This window comes from Drosophila hydei, unplaced genomic scaffold (genome assembly GCF_003285905.1).
Source record: "Drosophila hydei strain 15085-1641.00,03,60 unplaced genomic scaffold, DhydRS2 tig00008130-arrow-arrow-pilon, whole genome shotgun sequence".
Taxonomy (NCBI): domain Eukaryota; kingdom Metazoa; phylum Arthropoda; class Insecta; order Diptera; family Drosophilidae; genus Drosophila; species Drosophila hydei.
The window spans coordinates 497,268-521,757 of NW_022045839.1; the positions used below are offsets into that span (position 1 = coordinate 497,268).

General features: G+C 37.2%; 1 protein-coding gene across 4 annotated transcripts; it reads right to left on the minus strand.

Moving 5' to 3' along the window:
• Window positions 1-191: 191 nt before the first annotated feature.
• Window positions 192-24,441, minus strand: LOC111600131 (obscurin). Of its 4 annotated transcripts, none has more exons than XM_023316098.2 (38): window positions 24,358-24,441; window positions 24,089-24,221; window positions 22,968-23,086; window positions 22,744-22,887; window positions 22,524-22,691; window positions 22,289-22,454; window positions 17,803-17,895; window positions 15,576-17,664; window positions 13,856-14,167; window positions 13,637-13,793; window positions 13,404-13,489; window positions 13,206-13,341; window positions 12,418-12,602; window positions 11,766-12,326; window positions 10,800-11,660; window positions 10,623-10,728; window positions 10,374-10,555; window positions 9,588-9,662; window positions 8,739-8,905; window positions 8,561-8,675; window positions 8,253-8,492; window positions 7,766-8,134; window positions 7,447-7,703; window positions 7,176-7,387; window positions 6,979-7,118; window positions 6,690-6,882; window positions 5,630-6,622; window positions 5,265-5,566; window positions 5,014-5,195; window positions 4,780-4,949; window positions 4,581-4,721; window positions 4,336-4,521; window positions 3,421-4,240; window positions 2,664-3,358; window positions 2,467-2,599; window positions 750-2,401; window positions 581-686; window positions 192-516 (listed from the first exon to the last, which is right to left on the minus strand). In XM_023316098.2, the coding sequence occupies exons 2-38, from the start codon at window positions 24,095-24,097 to the stop codon at window positions 376-378; spliced, it is 12,663 nt and encodes a 4,220-aa protein (XP_023171866.2). In that variant the 5' UTR covers window positions 24,098-24,221; window positions 24,358-24,441; the 3' UTR covers window positions 192-375. The 4 variants fall into 4 exon arrangements, with proteins under 4 accessions (XP_023171866.2, XP_023171867.2, XP_023171869.2 ...); XM_023316100.2 differs by having other exon boundaries at window positions 193-516; window positions 16,446-17,664; XM_023316099.2 differs by lacking the exon at window positions 9,588-9,662.
• Between the last annotated feature and the right edge of the window lie 49 nt (window positions 24,442-24,490).

The window sequence follows — 24,490 nt, forward strand, 5'->3', positions numbered from 1 at the left end:
TGTAATGAACAATAAAATGTATCTAGGTGTTAATGGAATATAAATTATAAAAGCATTAACTCGGACACGACACAAGCGAACAGCTTTAGATTAAAGCGGACTCCATTCCCCAGTCAGGCAGCAAATGAATCTTGTATTGGTTCTACAGCTGACAGTTAATTTGTGTTCAAGCGAAATAAATGTAAATCAAAAACGTCTACAGATATTGGTTTGGGAAATAAGTATGTGATATTGCGAAAAGCTTTAATTTATTGACAACAACATTTTCGATTATAATCTCATTTTAAATTATCTTTCTCATTCTTCTTCTGTTTTTGGGATTTATGTGCTGAAATATAGAAATATTCGTAGTTATTCTTGTTAGTTTCTTTGTATCTAAAAGGTTGTGAGCAGTTCCTCTTGAATGCTGTTTGATCGTAGTAGTTGAGAAGGTGTGGGTGCGCCTTCGACTGCATAGAAGGACTTGGATGTTGAAGCAGCTTTGTTCTTGTATTCGTGATATTCATCGCAAATAGTCTGCCGAATAGATTTCAGGTAATGTTTAGATCAAATTCAAAGAAATTCATTTCAGTAAAATTACCTTTAGTCGACAGCCTAAGAATACGGCGCGCTCACGTTTTCTAACCATATAATCGGAGGACATCAGCCATCTGTGCTCCAGACAGTCATCAGTGTATGGTCGTTTCCTATATTTAGAGAGATAAATGTATTTAATGAGTTTGTTTACTTTTCAAAGCATTTTATCTTACGTGGGATGTCGCTTAAAGAGTTGCATAATGAATCTGGTTGCTTCCGGAGTAACCTCCTTGAAGAGATTCTCAAAACGATATCGCACAAAGGAAATGTTCTGCTGAGTTTCGTAGTCGTCGGCGCCACGGAATGGACTAGTGCCAGATAGAAGTAAGTAGACTAGCACGCCCATCGACCAAATGTCGCTTTGTGGGAAGACAGGTTCGTCGTTAATCATTTCTGGCGGCTGGAAGTCCAACATGCCAGTCGGTGTTATCTTGACGCCCAGCTTATTCACTCTCTTCGCTGAGCCGAAGTCGACAAGCTTCACTTGAATCGATCTAACCGATGCCATAACAATATTGTCTGGCTGTATGTTTAGGTGACAATATCCACGCCAGTGCAAGTATTGCAGCGCATCCAAGAGCTGGGTGATAACACACGCAACCATTTGTTCAGAGTATTCATGTCGACTAGAGAAATAGGTAAGCACATCGGCGCCCTGAAGTTTTTCCATCAAAAATATGGCGATCGGCACATTCATGGGCTTATAGGCGCCAAATAATGCGGGTATACGCTCATGCCTTAGCGTCTTAAAGTTATCAAACTCAGCGACTATTGCCTCTTCATTGTCATCAGTTACTTCAAAGATCTTTGCGACAATAACTGTATCTGTGGATTTCTGAATTCCCTTAACAATGGTGCTGAACTCTCCGCGCGCGATCTCAGAAATGAAGCTGTACTTATCACTGACGGACGCATCAGTTACCCAGTTAGGCGGCTCGCGCTCACAATGATAGTCCATGTGCACACGCTCTTCCTCGAGCACCACTTCTTGACCCTTTTCTGTGAGCATTTGCAAATGCTTCATGGCCTTGGTAATGTGAACCTTGGGTGAATCCGGTCCAGAAGTTGTTGCATTTACGGGTATTCCCATATCACTCCAGCCTATGCGATTCTTCGACGCAAGGCGAATTTGGTAATTCGTGTTAGGCGAGAGCTCGTGTAAGAGATAGAATTCATGATCGATATTATCGGCTACAGTTGTCCAGGCGTCAGAATTTTGCATTTTGTATTGCAGACTGTAGCACATGACTGGAGAGTGTCCATCATCGCGCGGCTGTTTCCATCTAAGTAGAATTTCCGAGGCACTCGTTGCCGAAACTTCCGGCGAGTCTGGTGCATCGGGGAGAGTTGCAATCACTATACGACATCTGGCCACAGTCTGGCCAACCTTGTTTCTGGCAACAGCCTTATAGATTCCAACATCGAAATGACTTGCTGGCTCAAAGCGCAATATCGAGCGACCATCCTCATCGAAAGTGATCTTGATACGTTTACTCTCAGTCACAACCATATCATTCTTGAACCATTGCACACATGGCTTGGGATCGCCAACTGCAAAGCAGTGAATATGCGCTGGCCTGTTTTCTGTAATGGCAATAGTTTGTGGCTTTTCTCTAAAGAAGGGTGGGTAGCCTTCGCGCTGAGTTTCTATCATCGCATCTGCCTCAGTATATTCATTTAGACGTGGCCCCAGCTCGGTTCGCAGACGTCTAATAGAGTACGAATCATTAGCGGAATACATGCTAATGCGACTCCTTGTGCGTTCATCGTCAATTTCCTCATCCATTATATCAGTAAAGCGACGTCTTTCACGGATAACTGGGAGCTAAAAATAATATTGATTTTTAGGGATTTCCTTGGCATTATTCACCTTTTCTAAAAGATACTTACCGACCAATCAACTGAATCGTTTAGAGCAAAGGATGGCGAACGTCTGTGGGCGACCTTCATGTACTCGCGTAGTCTCACGGGGAAGCTTACATCTCTTAGCTGCAGTAAGTAGGTATCGGGACCATATTGATAGCTTTAATAGAAATTCAAAAAAATTAGTCCATAAAATTATTGCCTTTATTTTTAGTTTTACGTACTGGCTCTCGGATTGTATGAGACCCAACTCATAATCGGGATGCAGGAATTTAGAAACAACTTCCTTAGTTCTGGTACGCGGTTCGATGAAGGGTTCGGGCGTATTTTCAGGTGTGTATGAATGTCCAGGAGGGTATACCATCTTCGAAGGATGTTGGAAGCATCCACTTAGGCGACGACGACGGAAATAGTTTTTGCAGGAAGCATTTGCATACCAATCCCTGAAGTGGTCATAATAGTGCTTCAAGCGATCCGTTCCAATTTGATAATCTTCATCGGATGCCTTTCTATCGAGCATAAAGAACCAAGGATGCTTCAATGCGGTCTTTATATCCATACGTTCTTCTGGGCTGTATAGCAGCAGCCGGCTTATAAAGTCACGACCATCTTCAGATATATGTGTCCAAATGGAATCTGAGAAGTCCCAGCGACCTTCGCGGATTTTGGTTAATGTTTCTCTGTCATCAGCGCCCATGAACGGATTTCTGCCACCGAGCAGTATGTATGTGATTAAACCAACTGTCCACATATCATGTGAAAAGCTAACACCTTCCTTATTAACAACTTCTGGCGAGACAAACTCTGGCATTCCATAGTCCAGCGTTGACAAATTGTGCTTATTTATTTTCCGCGATAGACCAAAGTCAGATACTTTGATATAATCGCTGCCAACGACTGAAATCAGCAAGTCCTTAATCTAAAAATAGAGAGTCAAACGTAAATATAGATCTCTATATACCTAAGTTAAGGGCTATTTACCGTTAAGCCCATATGGCCAACGCCCAAATCATGCATATGCTCCAAGCCATATAAAGTTTGACGCATATAATTGGCAATGTCTCGCTCGGTGTAGTAATTCCTCATAAGCAAATTGTCCTTGATAAGTTCTCCTCCGGCAGCCAGCTCAAGTATGAGTGTGACGCCGCGATCATTTTCATACGCGTCATATGGCCGGATCAAGTTCTTGTGATTAAACATGTTCATCATATCGAGCTCATTTAACATGAATGGTCGCAGCTCTGGTCGTCCATGCATGATCTTCGCTGCATAATTATCGCCAGTTGCTCGCTCCACAGCATGATATGTTATACCCTGCGTGCCGCGGCCTAGCTCATCGCCAATATCGTATTTGTCCTCATATCGCAATTGTTTCGCGCGCACATATGGATGCCTGCCATAAGTCTTATAGATGTATTGATCTTCATTTTCTTCAATGTGCACCGTGACTGAGGTGCTTATAGAGCCGGCAATATTTCGCGCGCTCACTGAGTATAGACCTCCATCCTTGATTATGGAGTCGTGTATTGCAAGTATATACACATCGGGATCATAGGAGTGCATCTTAATACGTGATGTTTCAGTTAAAAGTTTCCAATCCTTATACCAATGCACTTCCGGTATCGGAATGCCTGTTATCCTGGCTTCAATGCGTCCATTTTTACGTGACATTATGAACGTTTCATTGGGACGCTTTGTGAATCGTGGATATTCGGCAATTTCAAGACGAACTCGTTGTCTAGCCTCGCCATGCTCATTTGTAGCCACTGCTTCATACCATCCAACGTCGCGATCTAACATGCTTTATATTTAAAAAAATATTTAGATTCGATGGATATCATTAAAAGATATTCTAGTATTTTTCTATACTTCGTGCCAATTCCCTTGCCAACTTACTTGTTAACGAATAGTGTAGCCTGTCCGTTACGAGTGTAGCTGTAATCGAATCTACCACCGGGTTCAATTAGACTGTCGTTAAAGTAATAGGTCATCTTTGGCTTGGGATAACCATAGACGAACCACATAAGTTCAGTGTTGTGTCCCTTGACTCCATATGATATCTCATTTTCGCGAAGTAAAAATCTATACAAAATTATATTATACTCATGGTATATTCTAAAAGTGGTTATCAAGTAACTTACTGAGGAGCCTGAGCCAAGCCATCGTGCGGGGGACGTTCAATATCAAAGTCCTTTGGAAAATAGGGCGAAGTGTCTGGTCTAAAGTCAGTGCCAGGTGGCAGATAAGTGTAGGTCTTCTTAGGCTCCGGTATAAGATTTTGTCTAAGATTTAAATTACATTAAATTATATACTCCACTTTGGTAAAAGTTGCTAAGTTACCTAAATGTCTGAGTGTATGGACTGGGATCGCTTACGCCAAATTTATTCTCTACGCGAATTCTGAACTTATAATCCCTAAGTGGATCCAAGTTTCTAATATCATAGCTGCAGCTACGAATGCCAGTTCTTAAGGTATGCCAATCGCCATCTGGTAAATCTAGTCTTTCCACCTAAGTGTGGAGAGCATGCATAAAAAATAGCTTCTAAGCAAGTAAGAAATATATTATAACATGCCTGATAGGTGACTGGATATCTGGGCGTCAATGGTACCGATGGCTTCCAGGACAAAAGCAGACGCCTATCGGTCATGCGAGATATAATGGGACCTTCTGGTAGTGGTGGTGGAGCACCAGTTTTCTTGTATTGCTTGAAGTCGCTATACTGCTCTCCCAATGGACGTTGATGTGAGTCAATGACTGTTTCAAGACGAAAACAAGTTTGAAAAGCATGTAATATTAGTTAACTCCAACTTCAGTGAGACCTACCATCATAATATAACTCGGCATTACAGATATCATCTCCATAGGGATTGTATATACGACAGGAATAACGACCCACATCATATTCATTAACATTTTTGATAGATAGGCGTAGAAGACCATTTGATTCCTTTTCAATATCAATTCTATCAGATGGGAATAGTTTTTGGTCGTTCTTAAACCATTCCACCTCCGGCTCTGGATAGCCTGTTGCACAAGCCGTAAACTTCGCCGACATACCATCGTAGACATCGCAATCTCCAATTTTCTTAAGAAATACTGGTGGCTCGGAACGCATATGCTTTTTGCTAATGGAAAATATCATAATATACAATTGGGATTTGGAATTTCGTGTTCAATAATATACTTACACTTCATTAACAATTTCTAGACGACCCTGAGTAATGTCCTTGCCTTCCCTATTCGAGGCAATGCACTTGTATTCGCCCTTGTCGGACGCTTGACAATCATTTACAATGAGCATGTGATGGTCTCCATCATTTTTAATAGAGTATTTGCTTGACTCCTCTATGGGCTTGTTGTCGAAGAACCACGTGAGTTCTGGATATGGAACACCAGAGACCGTAACTGGAATTTTGGCATTGTTTCCAAAAGCTTGTTGTTGATCAGATATCTTTTGCGTAAACAGTGGCGCCTTGTAGACTTTCCTAACATTAGCATTGCACTGAGATACATCCTCGCCCAAGGGATTAGCCAGCAGACAGCTGTATGTACCAGAGTCAGAGGCTTCAACTGGGCTAATGGTTAGACCTGCGTGCTTGCCATCACAAGTCATAAGCAAACGTTCGCTGGGTACTAATGGAACTCCATCCTTGGACCACATTATCTCTGGCATAGGGTTTGCAATAAATGGCGCAGATAATATCAGTTCTTTGCCTTCATCGGCATTAACATCCCGCAGTCCAGAGACAAATTGTGGTGCTTCCTCCGTGGCTGTTTCATCAATTTTCGGTGCAACATACAATTTGGCTTTCGAGGCAGTTGAACCTTCCGAATTTTGTGCGACAATTTCATATAATCCAGAGTCAGTTGGCAGTGTCTTGTCTATAACGAGGCTGAACGTGTTGTCAGGACTCTCCAGAATGGCAACATGCTTGTTATCGGGCAAGATTTCATGGCCATTATGGAACCACTGGAGTTTCGGCTTTGGACTACCAATAACCTTAATGTCCATCTTAACTGGGAATCCTTCCACACTCGAAGCGTCTTGCAGCTCGGCAACAAATATGGGCTTGGATTCCTTAGGAATAACTTCGACTTTCACAGCATTCTCTGCCTCGCCTTCCTTATTAACAATTACACACTTGTAAATACCAGCATCTTGGTCATCCACGGTATCCACACTAGATTTAGAAACATGAATGATCCATATGAATATTTCAGTTGAAAAATGGTCTTATCTTTGCTTACATCAGGCCAATTTGTCCATTGGGATTGTTGATTAAGTCAATATTTGCGCTAGGACGCAGGAGCAGACCATCCTTGTACCACTTGATTTCAGGAGCAGGAAAACCTGTGACTTCAGCGCTCAATTTCAATGGCTGGCCAACCGTGACAGATTGATTTTCGAACGGCTTCAAGAATTTCGGCTGCATTTCCTTGGCTGTAAAATTTAAAAATTAAAAAAGTTGTTATATTAATAATTTATAAAGTTTAAGTTATTAAAGAGATATCTTTTACAATTTTCACTAATACTTACGCTTCACTGCAACTGCGCACAACGCAACTTTCTGGCCATGTGGATTGGAAATGACCAATTTGTAGGCGCCAGAGTCATTCGGTTGGCAATTGGTGATTTCCAATTTGACTAATCCTTCGGGTGTAGTCGTCATTTTTACTCTATGCAGTAAGATGAGTTTATATAATTATATTACTCTTAAGTAAGCAAGCAAATACCTGGGATTTGGTGTGATTTCGTCGCTGTCCTTGAGCCATTGGATTGTCGGCAAAGGGCTGCCATCCACAGCGCACTCGAGGACAAGAGGTTCACCCTGCTGAGCGTCCAACGCACTGTTCAGTTTTTTGGTAAAGCTCGGTGCCAGCGCTTGCAAAGCCAACTCAAATGGTACTTTCGTTTCTCCAATTTCATTTTTGGCCACGCAAGTGTACTATAAGATAAAGATTTAACCTAAGACTGATATCATTGCTTATAGATCAGGGGTCTTACCGTGCCAGCAACGTTTTCCTTGAATTTGGGAATTTCAAGTGTGCCCTCGACTTGATCGGTTGTTGCGTTTGTAGATTTGGCAAGATAAACCTTTTGCTGGGTTAGTTTGTCGACAGCTTCAAGATCAATTGGCTTGCCATCCTTAAGCCACTGCAGAGCCGGTGCAGGCACGCCATGTACGACTACCTTTGTGATTGCAGGCTGGAAGTCATGAATGGCTTGGGCCTCTGGCGGCACTATAAAGGCGGGCTTTTCCACTGTAATTGGTTTTCAGTGTAAGATATTATTTTTTAGTGCTCTTATTTATATTTGACCTTACCTAGCACATTCAAATTAAACTCTGCATCAGCTCTGCCCTCTGAATTGATGGCTGCAATCGCGTATTTGCCATCGTCTTTTGGCGTGACCGATTGAAATACGATTCTGTATTTATCGGCGTCAACATCGGCGATAACCTCGCAGCTCTCATTGTTGCAAAGGTTCTCATTGCCCCGGGTCCAGGAGACCTTTGGCTTTGGATTGGCCAGCACTATTGCCTCAAAGCACACCGACTGTCCGGGCATGCACTTATGATTTACCAAGCCAGTAATTTCAGGCTTCGATAGGACATCTATGTAGCCGCTTGTGGCCATCTCGCCATACTTATTCTTTGCCTTAAGCTCATAGCGTCCTGAGTCCTTAATGTCAGCTTTAGTAGAATAAAGATATAACAGTTAGAATATATCCGACTAGCATATGCCCTGTACTTATAACACGAAGGACAATTTATAGATCATTTCCTTAGATAAATTTATAATAAGGTTTACCGTCTTGTATATTTAGCGTGCACGTATATTGGACTAAGCCGTTTTCTAATTGTTTTGATTCAGTCTTCAATATATTCTTTTTGTCGCCGCTAACTGGCACGCCATCCTTCAGCAAAATGATTTCCGGCAAAGGATCGGCGGTGAATACCACGGCTTCATTAACGGTTTCTCCCTTCTTCAATTTGATGTCACGCAAGCCGCTGGCAGCGATTATCAAGGGTTTTCTGTACTCAGCAACACCTAGAAAAATAGGTAATACAAGAAAATAAATATAAATAATATAAATATCAATTGAGATAGAGTTTTACCTGAGAGCGAGAGTACTCCCTTATGGCTCTTCTCGCCGCATTTATTTTTGATTACCACTTTGTATTCGCCAGCATCGGCTAGCTCCAAGGATTTCACCTCCAATTTATAAAGCTCCTAGAACATATATTATCATTACTTTCCGAAATACTTAAGCAACAAATGCTTATTTCGACTCACCCCGTCATTTGATATAGCAAAATGCTTGTCAGCTGCGATAGGCTTCTCGTCGTGATACCAAATCGCCTCCGGCTTAGGTATGCCCTTGGCAATTACTTCATATTTAAGAGGAACACTCTCGAAGCTGTGTATTTGGAAAACATCTATGTGCACAATCTCAGGTACAGCTATAAAATTGAAAGTTTTCATATTAAAATTTCAGATTTTATATATTCACAAAGCACACACCGACGAGTTAATACTCTTACTTGCTTACTGCTGTAAAGAATTTATATACAAAATAATTTATAATCGATCGATTTGAAAGTCGATTTTGATCAGATACATCGAATATGTTAGGAGCTGTGTCGTGCTGCCTTTGGTTAAGATATCGTTAAGAGTTTTTCGAAAATCCGATTTATTCTTCTTAAAATAGATCAGATCAGATTATGTAAGATGCAGTTTTGGTTAAAATATCTTGCAAACAAGTTTTCATACACATACACATAGACAAACTTAATATCCTGTTTCCAATACCCAATAAAAGTTCTTGATTCATGCGTTTTCCATGGGCTTGACCTATGGATATGGCAAGCACATTTGCCTCCATATTTATAATTATATATACATGATATATATACACCTAGAATATTAGCTCTAGTTGATACCTTGGACCTTGGTTTCTGTAGAGTCTCTATAAATATCAATCTAATAATATATTATTCTGGAAATATCATTCATTTTGCTTATCAAATAGCTAATTTTGTACAGCATTATTAAAGAGAAGCATTTATAGAGCATGTCATTCATTCATCCATTCAATTTATATACATTAGTTAGTTAAGTATTTAGAAATGTGTTTTCCTTTACCCCCTTCCTCTGCCTGCTCTGATGTAGCGAGCATTGTTTTTGTCACGGTTTCTTCCACGGATAAACAGTCTTTGGCTAAATTTATTAAAAATGTTTTAATTTAATATATTTTCTTAATTTTAAACGCCATTAATAAGCTCTAAACTCCACGAGCTTTGATAGAATTTCACTAAAACTAAAGTCATAGATCATTCAGCGGTATTAAAAGAGATCAGCAAAGTTTTTTTTTGTATATAGTGATCTCTAGACGATGACAAATAATGGGGTGTAATCAAATTTCTATAATATATATAATATTAGCAGGAATTGCTTCGAATGCACAGCAAATCAGAGTAGCTGAGATCAGTTGTGATCATATTTAGCCTTGGCTAAGTTTTTTTTTCAGCGCACGTTTGCTGCATGCAGTTGATAAATTACTTGAGTGAATTTTGGAATTTAGCGAAAAGGTTCTAGGTAATTTCTACTTTCTAAAAGCAATATGATTCTGAAAACTAAAATCTGTAAAGTTTCACATGTGAAAGTTGTTTTTGATGCAGAAATATTTGACAATTTTGCATTAATGCAAAATATTCAAAAATAAACTTTGTCTCTTTAAAAACGTAATTCATAAACTTGCAGTAAGCCTGCAGCTTAACCATCGATTGATATTGGCGAAAAATCATTTCAAGTCTGTTAAAAAATAATATCAATAAAAGTAAATTGTATCCAATATGTGGACGATTGCCCTTGACTTCTGCTTACACGCTTTAAAACCAAGTTTCTATTTCTAGCAAAAAATGTACTTACTCAAAACAAGAACTTTGCAACTTGACGTTGTCTCGCCGATGAAGTTAGCTGCCTTAACTTCGTACGTGCCGGCATCTTCAATTTTGGCAAGATTCAAAGTCAAATAGTAGTTTTCAATGCGTTGCGTATCTCTGGTGATTTTAATTCTTGCATCTTCATGAATTTCGTGTCCATTCTTAAACCTAGAATTTGTAATTTATCCAAGTGAAAATATTCATAATTCAATTAGGGATTAAGCAGTATAGTTACCATTTGATGCTGGCATCCGGATTGCTATAGATCTCAACTTCTAAGGTCAGCGAGTCGCCCTCCTTAACTTCAACATCCTTGAGTGCTCTTCTTATCTTTGGCTTGCCTGTAAGTTGTAGGAAATTGAAATTATGTATCAAAGCAGTTTCGTATTCCTCTATATTCGATTGCACTCACAGTTGACTGTCACCGTGCAGTTGTCCTCGATCATGCCGTAGTCGTTCATTATCTTGCAGCAGTAATTGCCCTGCATGTTGACAGCAACCTCCTTAAGGACGAGCTTATGAATATTTCCTTCAGTTGTTTTGAGGAATTCATTGCGCTTCTCGTCGATCTCGATGCCATCAATGAACCACTTGATGCTGGGCACAGGATAGGCATCGATGCCGACGGCCAGCTCAACATTGGTTTCGCCTTCCTTGACGGTAATATTCTGCAATTTCTTCGCCAGTTCCGGGGTGCACTTCATCAGCAGCTGCGTTTCGCTGGTTGCCGATCCGTGCTCGTTTACCGCCTTGGCGGTATATTTGCCAGCATCCACGCGAGTGGCGCCAGTGATCTTTAGGGTATACGTATTGCCGTCGGACTCGACCTTATATTTCTTCTCGGTGGTCTTGATTTCAGTTTGATCGTGATACCAACTCAGCTTTGGCTCAGGGAATGCATCGACGCGTACGGACATCTGTACGGTTTCCTTTTCGCCGTGAATATATTCCTCTTCGAAATGCTTGACAATAACTGGCTTCGATTTCACGGTGCAGTTCCAATACTCTGACGTCTGGCTCAGATCGTTGGTGGCTCTAATCGAATAGTTTCCAGCCTGTGATAGCTTAATATCAGATATCTCCACAGTAACTTTAATGGAGCCTTTGCCAACAGAATTCGTTGTAATCTTCACATTACTTTCGCCGGATATATCTTTGCCGTTGTTGGTCACATTTATATCAGGCTGCGGGAATCCTTCAACTTCGATTTGCATACGCACTGTCTCACCAGCTGAACAAACTATGTTCTCGACTTTCTTCACTTTCGGTGGGGCTGAACAATTAAATAAATAAGATTTTAATTTTAATTAAATAAAAAAATTTTAATTATGACTTTCAGTTAGCTTCTTAAAGATATTCCTCATCTAAAGTCCCTTACCTTTAACAGTCAAATTAATGGAGCTTGCATCCTGGCCGAGCTCATTGATCGCTTCAATGGTATATTCGCCAGCATCCTCGGTATTTATGCTCTTTATAACCAAGGACATGCTCTCCTCGTCTTCAAACATGAACTTGTGTCTGTCGTCGACTTGAATGACTTCGCCTTCGTGCTTCCAGAGCACAGCCGGCTTGGGGAAGCCCTTACACTGCAGTTCCAGTATGGCAGTGGCGCCGATGCTGGTGTTCGCCTCGCGATGCTCAATAACTAGGGTTGGCTTCTCCGGCTCCCTATTCAAAGTCTGAATCGCACCCTGCACTGAAAGCTCGGCGCTGCAGGAAATATTTCCCGTTGAAGTTTGCGCCACACACGTGTATAAGCCAGCATCTTCAGGCTTGACGTGCTGGAATACCAAAGCTAGCGAATCCTCATCCTCGCCGAAGAGCACTTTGAAGCGTTCTTCGGGATCGAAAGGTTCTCCATTTCGTTTCCATGAAAATATCGACTTTTCTCCACTCTGCAAAATTTGACCGCTCAGCGCACCAAATGGATTCTTAAAGTCTGACAAAGAAAAGCAAATAATGTGAAATTAAATGTTATTCAAATTTAATGAAATATGATTAGGTTGACCTAGAGAATGTTATATACGTACCCACAGTAGTTGCTGTCGCCTCGCAGCTGGCTTCGCCAAACTTATTCACTGCTTTGCAGGAATATACGCCAGCATCTTCTGGCTGCACTTCCGCAATGACTAGCTCATAAAAGCCCAAATAATCCTTTTCACGTATGATTTGAATTCTGTCATTTGTCTCAAGAATTTCCTTCTCATTCTTATAGCTAAAAATAGAAAATGAATTTTATGTGAGTTTCATTGTTAGTTTAAAAACATAATAAATATACACCAAATTGTGCTCAAGTCGGGAGTGCCAAACTAGGAAATACCTAGCCTAGAGCTACTGCTTAAAGAACTTTGATTTGTCAACTGAGCTAAGGCAAGACATACTCTAACAATCACTCAAATGTGCTAAAGCCCAAGATGTTTCTACTCTAAATTCTTCATTTTTCTAGGGTGTGGTTGGGCATATAAAATTGCAGCATTCAAAGTCTGTGCAGAGTCTTCATACAAAATTTTGGCATCTTTGTTATACTCACCTACTCTTGCAGAGAAAACCCGACATAAGATAGATCTTTATTATTTTAAAGAATTATATGCATAGAGAAACTTTGGCGGAAACTAAATTGTTAAGTTCAATTCATTTAATCAGAGTCTCAGTCTTATTCTGATTGGTTACCCTGAACGCTCTCGTTATAGACAAACTTTAAAGTTCCAAATTCTTAAAAGTTAATTTTCAGACCCAACATTAACATCTCATACATAACTAGAACATTTTAGATTATATAAATCATATTAAATAGAGTCGTAGAGCTTCTTTTACTTACAACTTAACTCTGGGCTTTGGATCGCCCAAAATTTTGACCATAAACCGAAATAGAGTATTTTCAATCATTTCAGCATCCTTCAAGCTAACCAAAAATGCTGGCGCAATATTGGTTTTCGTCTCGTCATGACCACCAACTGTTATAGTTTATAAGAAATAGAATAATAAAATAAGTAATAACAGTACTGACAAAGCTTACCTTGGCCCACAGCCAGCTGCGCGGTAACAGTTGTTGTTTCGGAGGCAGTTTGCGCGCGAACTGTATATGTTCCAGCATCATTTTCACTATAAATTCGAAAATTTTTAAAATGTTATCAAAAAATAAAAGCTTTGGTATAGTATTTATGAAAGCAGAAATAAAGTTTGCCAGATTCTGTGCGGTTTTTGCGGTTCGTTAAGTAGGTCAAGGCCAAATGCCTGTAGTTAAATCACCTGCAATTTTTAATATCCAAGCGATACGAATTCATTGGAGCACTTGTTTGTATAATGCGATCCGCTAGGCGATCGTCCAAGGCCTTGTTGTCCTTGAGCCACGTAACGGATCCTGGCTGCTCGTTAAACTGGATTTCAAAATGCGCTGTCTCTCCGCCTGCAAGAAACTCAAAATGATTAAAGCCATTTTCAAGGCAAAACTATTTTGTTCAAACTTACTTTCGACGTGGACGCTTTTCAGCATTTTGGTTATGATGGGCTTCTCAATGGAGCGCGGCGGCAGATCGTCCGATAAACGTTTATACGTTGAACTTTGCAAATACGACGCACGGCTTTCGGCTCGACTCTCGGCACGGCTCTCGGCCCGGCTTTCGGCACGACTCTCGGCCCGACTGGCTGACAACAGGTGTGAGTGTCCTTCAGTTCTATCTAAAGTAGTCCGCTCACGTCTGGTACTAACGCCATAGTGCTTGTTATCTACAGTACTATCGTAGGAGGTGCCCCTATCATAGTCCTTGTACCTACTAGTTTCTTTATTTACCAGACATGGGTTGAATGGAAAATAGTAAAGATATGTATGTAATATAGATTATAGAATGCGATCACTAAATTCGGATAAAACAGATTTAGAAATATGATTTTCAGGGAACTGGATAAGCAAGGATATATTATAACGACTACGGCAGAGGGCTGCCAGTTTGTGCTTTGAATGCATTTGGGTTTAATAAACATAGTATATGTAACATATATAATATATACTTGTTATAAATATATATTTATTTTTATGGTGTGCTGATCAAATTGAGATAATCGAAAACAATTTCTAAGCAACGCGCATCAGCCGAAAATTGATTAAGATAAATACTTTGGAAATTTATATATATTTATATTTTTATATTTATATAAACAATTTAAGAAGCAAGTCGAAACAAATTGGCAGCCCTCTCATATTAATCAAATCAACTTTGTGTTGTTGGGCTAACAAACGAAACAATTTATGTGGAAGTTAAAGGAGGCGTGAAGACTAGGAAAAACGATGTGCGGGTGGATAGCTGTTGACCTACCCCCAGAGATCGGCTGCTTTTATAGATTAAGCATCTTTGTAGATCGACTGCCTTTATAGATAGACCATCTTTATAGATCGAATAGATCAGTTCGGGACTTGACAAACCAGATAAAATTACAACTTCAGCAGATTTATCTAGTATTACTACATTTTGACTATAGATCACTTTACTATTATCTCTCTCTTAGTAGATCGATTAGAGAAAAAGACAATATTTGAACTTGTTAGAAAAACTTATGCCTTCCCGAAGATTTTTCACCATTTTCGATTTACTCTAAACTTAAAGTGCAAAATAATTAGGTTGTCTGAAAGTTAAAAGAGCTCTCCATAAGTCCCTCTTTTTCTAAGCCAAAAATATTCATTTATCACCAAGAAATAGTCTATTAAAAAGGTCTACTCTGGCGTCTAACTCATATTCATCATTATAATTTTTTCATTCTAAGTCTTGGATAGCTATTCCAATATTCAAGAAAATAGTTCCAATGTCATCATCAAGGACTGTGTAAGGAGTATGTGCTAGTCAGGCAAACTACTTAAATGTGTTTAAATTCTACACAAAATGCATATTAAATGATCTTTTTTTTTTGATGCGAGGAGGTAAAATACATTCAACACAAATTTAGTTAATGTTCGTATATATTTGCTAAAATGTTAGCAAAATATTAAAATACTTTTCGAATGTCATTAAGATTGTTTAGAACGCAAGGCATCTATTACATATCAACACATATTTGGTATTTGAATCAATCATAGACTGGACCTTGACTTACTCCAGAGAGTTTTGAATCTAACTTGTTTAGCTTACATCGAATACTTCTAGAGCCTCACACACATATCGTTTATTGTTGCCGTTATTTGTCAGTTGAAACTTACTTTCGATACGCCGTTTGGTAGCCAGTGAATAACTGGAATAGTTATCATCCATACTGCTAACACTTCTGCCGCGGGCCTCGAAGTCGACACTTGAGTCTCTGAAATCGTCAGCAATAGATTCAGTATAGTCGCCTTCAATTTCGCAAATATTTACAGGCTCTTCAACAATTTCAAAAATGGGTCGTTTCTTTCGAATGGGCGGATTAAAGATATGTACAAAGTCGCGAGCTTTTGCCTTTTTAACCGTGTCTTGGGCGTAATTGGTTGAATCGGCTGATTTTAAGACCGCTGTCTTAATGTTTCGTATCTTTTGCTTGGCATTGCGCAGCGATGTGTCTGAGGTTGATACGTCATAGATACCTTCCAAAAAGTTTTGCGATTTCTGTTCTAAACTTTCGGTATGAACCAGCACCCGCTTAATGGGCGGTGGCGGTCGCGGTGGCGGTGATGGTGGGCGAGCTTTAATAATTAGTATTTCTACGGTGGTTTCATACGATATAAGCGGAAGCGGTTGAAAGAAGCCAGGCATTCGAACAAAATGAGGAGGTATGGGTGGTGGGGGTGGACCTTGTGCAGAACGTTCGCCCCCATTCCTGAAAGCAATATCGGCAAGTTGATTATTCCATTGCGTTAATGAAGCTGAATCGGTTATATTAGTAAAGCTCTGATGTTCGCCTCGTTGCTTAGAGGTTTGCTGAACGCTATCGCTATCGTATATCGATTCATTGTAGCCAGGTATATTTGCCAACTCGATTTTGTTTTTGTTATGGGTTTCATGTGAATGGCTTAAAGTTTCTATTGGATTGCTTATTGGAATTTGTACAATTATTTCTGTATCGGTATAAGAGTTCAAATCTTCATTGTTCTTACCCTCGGTTAGAGTTTCTTGTTGATGAGATTTCTCTATCTCACTAATAACATCTCTAGTTTCAATCTCTTGAGATTTCTCTATCTCTCTAATATCGTCTCTAATTTCAATCTTTTGCGATTTCTCTACGTCACTAGTTTCTTTAAGCGTAATTGGAGTTTGCACTAGAACTTCATCAGATTTCTTAGACCCCAGTGATTCTATGGTTGGCTCTAGCTTTTGCTCTACTACTTTTTGGGCAACAGTCTCCTGAACTTCTAGTTGGAGCTTTGAGATTTCATTTCTATTTTCAAGAAGCTCTTTGGATTCATTCGCGGAACTTTTAAATGCGCTAGATTCAAGCAGCACCACAGGCGCCACAGACTCTTGTTTATCTAGAGTGGAAGATAGCTTAATTTCACTTTTATTGAATTCGGTTTTCGAATAACTCTGGCTTTCCACCTTCTGCTCAGTTCGAATCTCTTTTTGAGTATTTATTTCGATATTTTGATGTGCAACACTTTGTATATTCTGCTGGGCCTTGAACAGCTCGAACGCTTCCTGTTCGATCTTCTTCAGCTGCTGCTCTTCAAAGAGCAGGCGTTCTTTGGTCTCCTTACTCAAAAAGTAGTTTTCGGCTACGTCGGATGGACGTATGTCTAGGTTGGGCTGATACGCTTCAACCTTGTGGGGCAGACGAAGTATCAATTCGTTCTCACTGGCAATATTTGCCGAGTCTACTTTCAGATCGTCTGCGGTGTGCTCTTGCAGGGTCACGACGTGGTTGATATATGACTTGATCTCATTATACCAAACTCGATGACCTTCCTCGTTGTGAGGCTTGATAAATAGCTGCAAATTGTTCAATTCGTCTGGCGATTTGGACGAGAGAAATAAGCGCTTTTCCTCGATTTGATCCTCAATATTGCACAACGGAAGCTTTATAATATTTTGCAAAATAAATATCGATTTCTTCTCAGAGATTTTGCGAACTTTTGTTATCAGAATTCTTGACTTGAACAGGAAACAATATCGTTCATGGGTTTTACCATCCTTATCTGTAATCAAGCAAGGCTCATGCAGCAATAGCCTGCCCAACTTCTGTATGTTACCTCTATAGCCCTCAATACTCGATATAAATATATTATCATAGGCTCTACTCGGCACGCTAAGCATTAGTTCTAAAGCTCTCTCCAAGTCCCTAACATTATCTTTGAAGCATTGAGATAGTTTAATTAGGTCCTGTGGATTAAACATTAAACCAGTTAATTAATTTCAAATACAAGTTACATAAATTATATTAATTTCTGTGTTACAAATTAATCGTGCATCCCGTTTAACTTTAGTAAAACAAACAGAAACAATCAATGTATGCCGAACCTTAAACAGAAGCTTATAGTCGTTGATTCTCTGAAGTGGAAGCTTCAAGTGCTCAGATAGCGATTTGTCGTCGCCCAGCTTTGCCGAAAGTTCCTGAAAGAGTGACAACAAAATTTCAAGTATTATTCGGAATTATCAAATTTACGTGCCATAAATTAAAAATAAAATTAAAAGTATTTATCTTCAAAATAAATTGGCAAAGTTTCTAGTCTAACAATAAATGACTTAAGAATATTAATAATAATAAAATAGGCAAAATAAAAAAAACAATCAAATACATTTATTTACATATATAATAATTAAATATAAATATTAATAAATACTTAAATATTTATATATTAAATTTAATACATTTTTATTATCCTTTAAATATTTTTTTTTTAATTATTTATATATTATATAAAACTATATTATAAATGGATTTAATTGCTCAAAGCTTTGAAGCACCTCACTAAATTCCTAAGAGAATTTTAAATAATATATAAATAATAATTTAGAAATAAATTTTCAGTCTGGGGCCAATAAATTGTACAAAAACTATAAAATGTTTATACAATTTTTATTATTTGATCGAATTTAAAAAAAATTTAGAATATTCAATAATTGCAGAAACATCAGAAGAAACTATATATCATAGAAACTTAGCATATAGAGTTTCTATGATATATAGTTTCTTCTGAAGTTTCTGCAATTATTGAATATTCTAAATTTTTCATATATATCTCCTTTAGCAAATCCTTTATCATGGCTAAGAAATTATCTCAAGCAAAAGTAAAAAAAATGGGGTCTTTCTTTCTTCTGAAGTATCTGCAAATATGGAATAATTCACATTTCTAATATTACCCCTATATTCCTCCCTCTCATCATCTCATTCGCTTCAAAAGCTTATTTTAACTCCCAGAGTTCGATGTCTTAAGTATTGAATACTCAGCTTTGATTTATATTTGTATAAATTTTGTCGCCCCTTTAATATCCTCAACATTTCCAAAACATCCAAGTTATACGTATGGGATTGATGCAGAAGAAGAATCAGCAGAAAAAGCTCAGCGTTGGCATCAAATGCAAAGCAAGCGGCGTGCGTGCATTTGTGTGTTTGCCTCTCTCTGTCTGTGTGCACTGCTAAGCTAGATGGTTTATAACAGCTGCGCGATATGCCTAGCAGATACTCTGCTAAACGGCCCACACCGACTAGAACACTTCACTTCTTCTATTTGTGGTTTGTTTCCAAATTGCTTAATTTTGTCACATAACTTGACAGTGAAAACATGTCTATAAAATATGTGAAATTTCATTAAATTCCATGTTACATAATTTCATTTGATTATTTTTAAAGAATTTCACTTGTTTGTGCGATGTTTTCATGGTCGTATAGACGCTGGGAATACGCTTTGCTCTTGAATATAACCGTAGCTGACACTTGTTGTTGCTGCGCCACGCCAAGTTGTGTGTTGACCGATATAACGGGCAATGACTTACTTATTCTCGATTCACTTAGTATATATGGCATAATCCAGAACTTATTTACGAATGTCCTTGCAGATAGCTAGCTAGAGCATATGTTGCGTTGGATCTTGAGTATTAATAAAAATCACTTGTTGCAAATTTTACATACATAGCATATGTATGTAACTGGGTCATGTGTGTATGCATGCATGTAAATGCTTATTAATGTACATACATACATACATACATAGATAGATGTACGTATGTATGTCTGTGATTATTCCTCCACAAGTACAATTCCTAACTTTGAAAGCTAAATTCGTTCATCAATATAAATTTAGCACTACGCATCTATTCCCACACACACACACACACAGAGATCTATACATATTTGCAAGTTTATAGATATATATATTAATTTTGATGAATATTGCATAACTGTATTAAGTTAATAGAAAAAAACACATCGATTACGTTGTAATATTTTGAATTTTTATTTTACAAATATTTTGGAAACTTTTTGAGCAAAAAATTTTAGGTACCAAGGAAAGTAATATCCACGTGTAAAGATCACGAAACGATGGCAAACACAACTCAGAATACACTGAAGTGTGCAAAAGCTTTAATAAAGAGAAACGTCTGGATTTAAAAATAAACTAATAGATCCACATATATATATATATTATATATATGTGACTGACTGTCTGTATGTCTGTATACATAATATTCTGAAAAAGCATTGAACATTGTGTGCGTAAGTTTGTCTATTTGACCAAATAGAAATCAAATATATATATATATATATATATATATAGATATATGATTTACATACAGATTGCAAATACTGCAACCTATGTGGTTTCTAGATGTAAGCATGGGCAAAAGATATATCTATATATATATAAATTATATATACATATTATTTGAAAAACTTTTGAGAAACCCACTCACTCCGTCGAACGGACGTGAGCAAAATGTTTTCTAATTACTATTTATACAATTTTCTGCTAACTTTCTAGATATTTTTGTTTATTAAATTTTCGAAGAAAAAAAAGCTCGCATCGAACACAGTAATGTCTATTTTATACTCTGTCTTAATGTCAAACACATTAAAAATGCATTAAAAAACCAATTTATTTTTGCAAACATTAACAAATTTTGCTTTGACTGAAAGATATGAATGATATCCAATGTGGATTTAATTTTGTACATTTTAATATTATATTATATGTTTACTATACAAATCAAATCAATATATTTAAAAAACAATAAATATAAATGCATTTATACATTTCAGATATATAAACAAGCAAGAAAGCTCTCGGGTTGCTCGACTAGAAGCTACCTAAATAAAGCTACAAATATTAATGTATTAATATATTATTTTAATTTTTTATTTTTTCTTTACTTTTTACTATTATTATATATTTAATAGCATCTTATATATAAGTAAATTGGGTAATTAACAATTTTAAAGAGAACAAGGCATATATGAAACGTAACTGAAATACATTACGAAATTGATCAAGAAAAAATCATATTGCTAATGATCATTATGATTAATGATAATTACCAGTAATATTCATGATCATTATTCTGAATAACAATTAGTGCTAATTAATTATATTTATAAGGTACTAAAATACTAAAAAGTATATATTTTTAACAATTAAATATTAAATATTCATATTAAGCAATATAAAAATTTATATTGCCTTTATATAGGCGGCGGCAGCTCCATTCAAACGCGAGCCGAACCTTTGAAACTTTGCCTGAGTTCGTTTTGACACTCGAACATTGTGTGAATAATCTAAATGGTTTCTGCTGCTTCAAGCATTTTAGATAACTTTTCGGTAATTTAAATACCAAAAATACTAAAAATACACAGAGTTAAAGTATTTAACTACTCTGCTTTATCTCTTCTATTTTGCTTTTCTTAGGAATGCTTTAGTGAATAAGTTGAATATCAAATGTCATACAACTCAATACCCTGTTCAAGAATATATATATTTATTCTGGAATATAGGGTTACATACATTTGCACAAAAGCAATATACCCTAAATACCCATTTTGAATAAATATAATAAACAAGAAAGGGCCGCAGCAGTCGGTTGTTAACGACTGCCTAATACTTGTTCATTTGCAGTTTCATATTTCATGTAAGTAATTGCTCTTTCAATTTCCATTTAAAAAAGGTAGTCCTGCTCGACTTGCCTAAACATCAGTTAGTAATCATAAAACTTTAGCAGGCGAAGCTACGCAAGGTATACTCTTGCCTAATTTCAATGCGACCTTTATAATATATACAAATATATTCAGCTCACTTTGTTATATACAAATATACTTAGTTCACTTTAATTTCATTCACACGCAACAGCCAATCATAGGGCATATACTCCTCTCACTTCTTGAGCGAGCATACCACAAAACCGCACTGGCCACAGTCAATAAATTGCAACCTAATATTCATTCATAAACTGCCAGAGCTACATAATTGATTCTCTCTAAAGTTCGCAAGCAAACAAACCTGAAGAATATGTTGTATATGTATGAAAACAGGTGCAACTGATAAAAGCTTGAGCTTTCCCAATGCTCTAGTACATCCCACTCGATTCGCAGTGCGAACATATGCTTGGCCAATTAGAAGCAAACAACAAGAGCAACAAGTTTGACCTTCCGATCGAACATTAATCAACGCAACTTACATCAAACTTGCGGCAGAAACAAACAAGTTGCAAGAGGTTGCATCATGGTTGGCAAAGTTCTTTAAAATAGAAAACACTTGTTCGAAAAAGTTCGTACTGATCGAAAAGACAAGTTGTAAAAACGAGGGCTGTCACAAAGTCATATATATATATATATATATATATATATAGATATATAGATATATATTATATAGATTTAATAATTCCAATATAATGCCAATAGTTTTTAAATATTTCGTAGTTTGGTATTTATACCTTTTATATATATATATACCTTTTTTTTGTATAAATGAAATATTCCAAAACTGTTTCAATAAAATTTTTGTTATTAACTCACCCGAAAAAAATTTTGGCTTTCCACATTAGTCGCTAGAAACTCCTGTGCGAGTGGCTCATTTCGGCAATATTTCACATGTTTGTCAAAGTCACGTTCAAGTCTTAAGAATGTTTTGGCTATCATATCAGGTTGATTTCTATAGCACTCAAGGCCCTCCTTCAAGACCCTGAAGTTAGAGTTTATTTGAAATAATACAAAATTTATAGTATAATATATATATTAATATATATCTTACATGTGAAATTCGGCAATTTGTATGACATTACAAAAGATAATGTCTTTGCTGTCGCGTATCGATCGTGGTGTGGTCGGCTTATCAATAGCCTTTATATACTTATCGACTACATATTGTAAGTCTCTCGAGAACTCCTCCTCCGTTTCCAAAAGCTCGCCAATAATGGTCCTACAATATTTAATATTTTATATATTTTTATATTTTTTTTTTCCCTGTTTACCTCTTTTTGAAATCCAAATCAGCTTCGTTAGTTTTACCGTTTTCATTTTTACCAGAAGTAAACGTATTTGAATTAACTTCAAGGATTTCCATTGGAACTAAGCCCTCGCGCGCTGTTAATCCATCAGAGACTCTGATAAAACATCTGAAAGATTATATTGTTAATTTTTAGATAAAATTACAAATTATGTTTAATACATATCTTTTGTTTAGCTTCGTACTCACTTTGTTTCGTTAAGATTTTTTATTGTATTTACGAGTTCAACCAAATCGCCTTGCGAAACGCTTACCGCATCCGGTGTTTGAGCCTGATAACTTTGATTTACAAAAACTAAATCAAAGGTCTAAAGAAGAATAAAAATATTAGTGAATATATATTTTAAGCTTTTTTGTAGATTGTGACTGACTACAAAATACCCTCACTAAACCTCTGCTAAATTTGAAATCCAAGTTATTTGCATGGGCTTATCAAGATTTACTTATTTCTTATATAGTTTTCTTTTCTATTAAGTTTGTGCTCTTTCTCTTTTTAAAGAATGACAACTAAAGACTCTCGCATTCATGCATTGACTCATTCTCATTTCTTGCATTTAATTTAAAAATCAAGAGAAAGAAGGACAACAACACAACTGTTGATCTGTTCAGAAGAAGAGAGCTGCACACACAGAGAGAGACGCTCTTAACAATAGTGTTGAGAGCGCAAATGAGTTTACACTTGATTAACTAAATATTATGAAGGAAGTGAGGCTGAAACAACAAAAGCACAGTGTTACAGTTGTACAGAATTCAATAGAGAGAGAGAGAGGCAGACACAGGCGAGCGCTCTCAAACCAAAATGTAAACGAAAATAGAATAACAATATTCAAACGGCTTCAGACGACCGTTGAGCTGCCCACAAAAAAAGAGAGCAACGGAGAGCGCAAAGGAAAATCATACAATTGTAAGCTCTTTGGCTGGGCCATTGCTGTGGTAGCATAGTTATGCTCAACAACAATTCTAACTGAACTAACGGACTTTGAAAGGATACTCCACATGTACAATATAATAACTGTTCGTCTTTGTCTTCCTGTCATAAAATTAGCTTTAGTAGTTAAGGCAGCCGAGAGATGACGAATAAAATGTTTGCCATTTGTAGTTATATGTATGTGTACTATATATATATAAATAAACACAAAAGTATTTCAGTACATACATATGTCGCAATCTTCTGGCAATGACAGACGTATAGGCTATGTGAATTTATTGACATACATACACATGCATGTAAATGCACATATATACGTATGTATGCATATGTATATGTATATATGTGTACATGTATGTAAATGGTAAGTGCCAATACTTACTTCATTCATAATTGCTGCAGAAAATGAAGAAACGGGATGTTGTTTCGAATTTTTTTTCGTTAATTAATCACGCACATATTAGCTTTTTCAGTGCACATAGAACTTTCGTACATTCACGTATTCCTTTAGGGTTCTGAAAATAAATATTGCGCAACATTGCGTTTTCATTACACTTACACTAACACTTAATACACTTAATAATAAAATGATTTGAATGCATTAAAGCATTTAAATATCCGGGTCACAAGATTTTATATAAATTTTTTTACCGTCGCACAACGTTTTAACGATCTTATTAAGTGCCATCAATCGTCAACGACTTCTAGGCGACTGAACAACTAATGCTGATCGATATTAGCCGATCAAACAAATGGTTTTTTTTTCTTTTATTTTGTCTTTTCT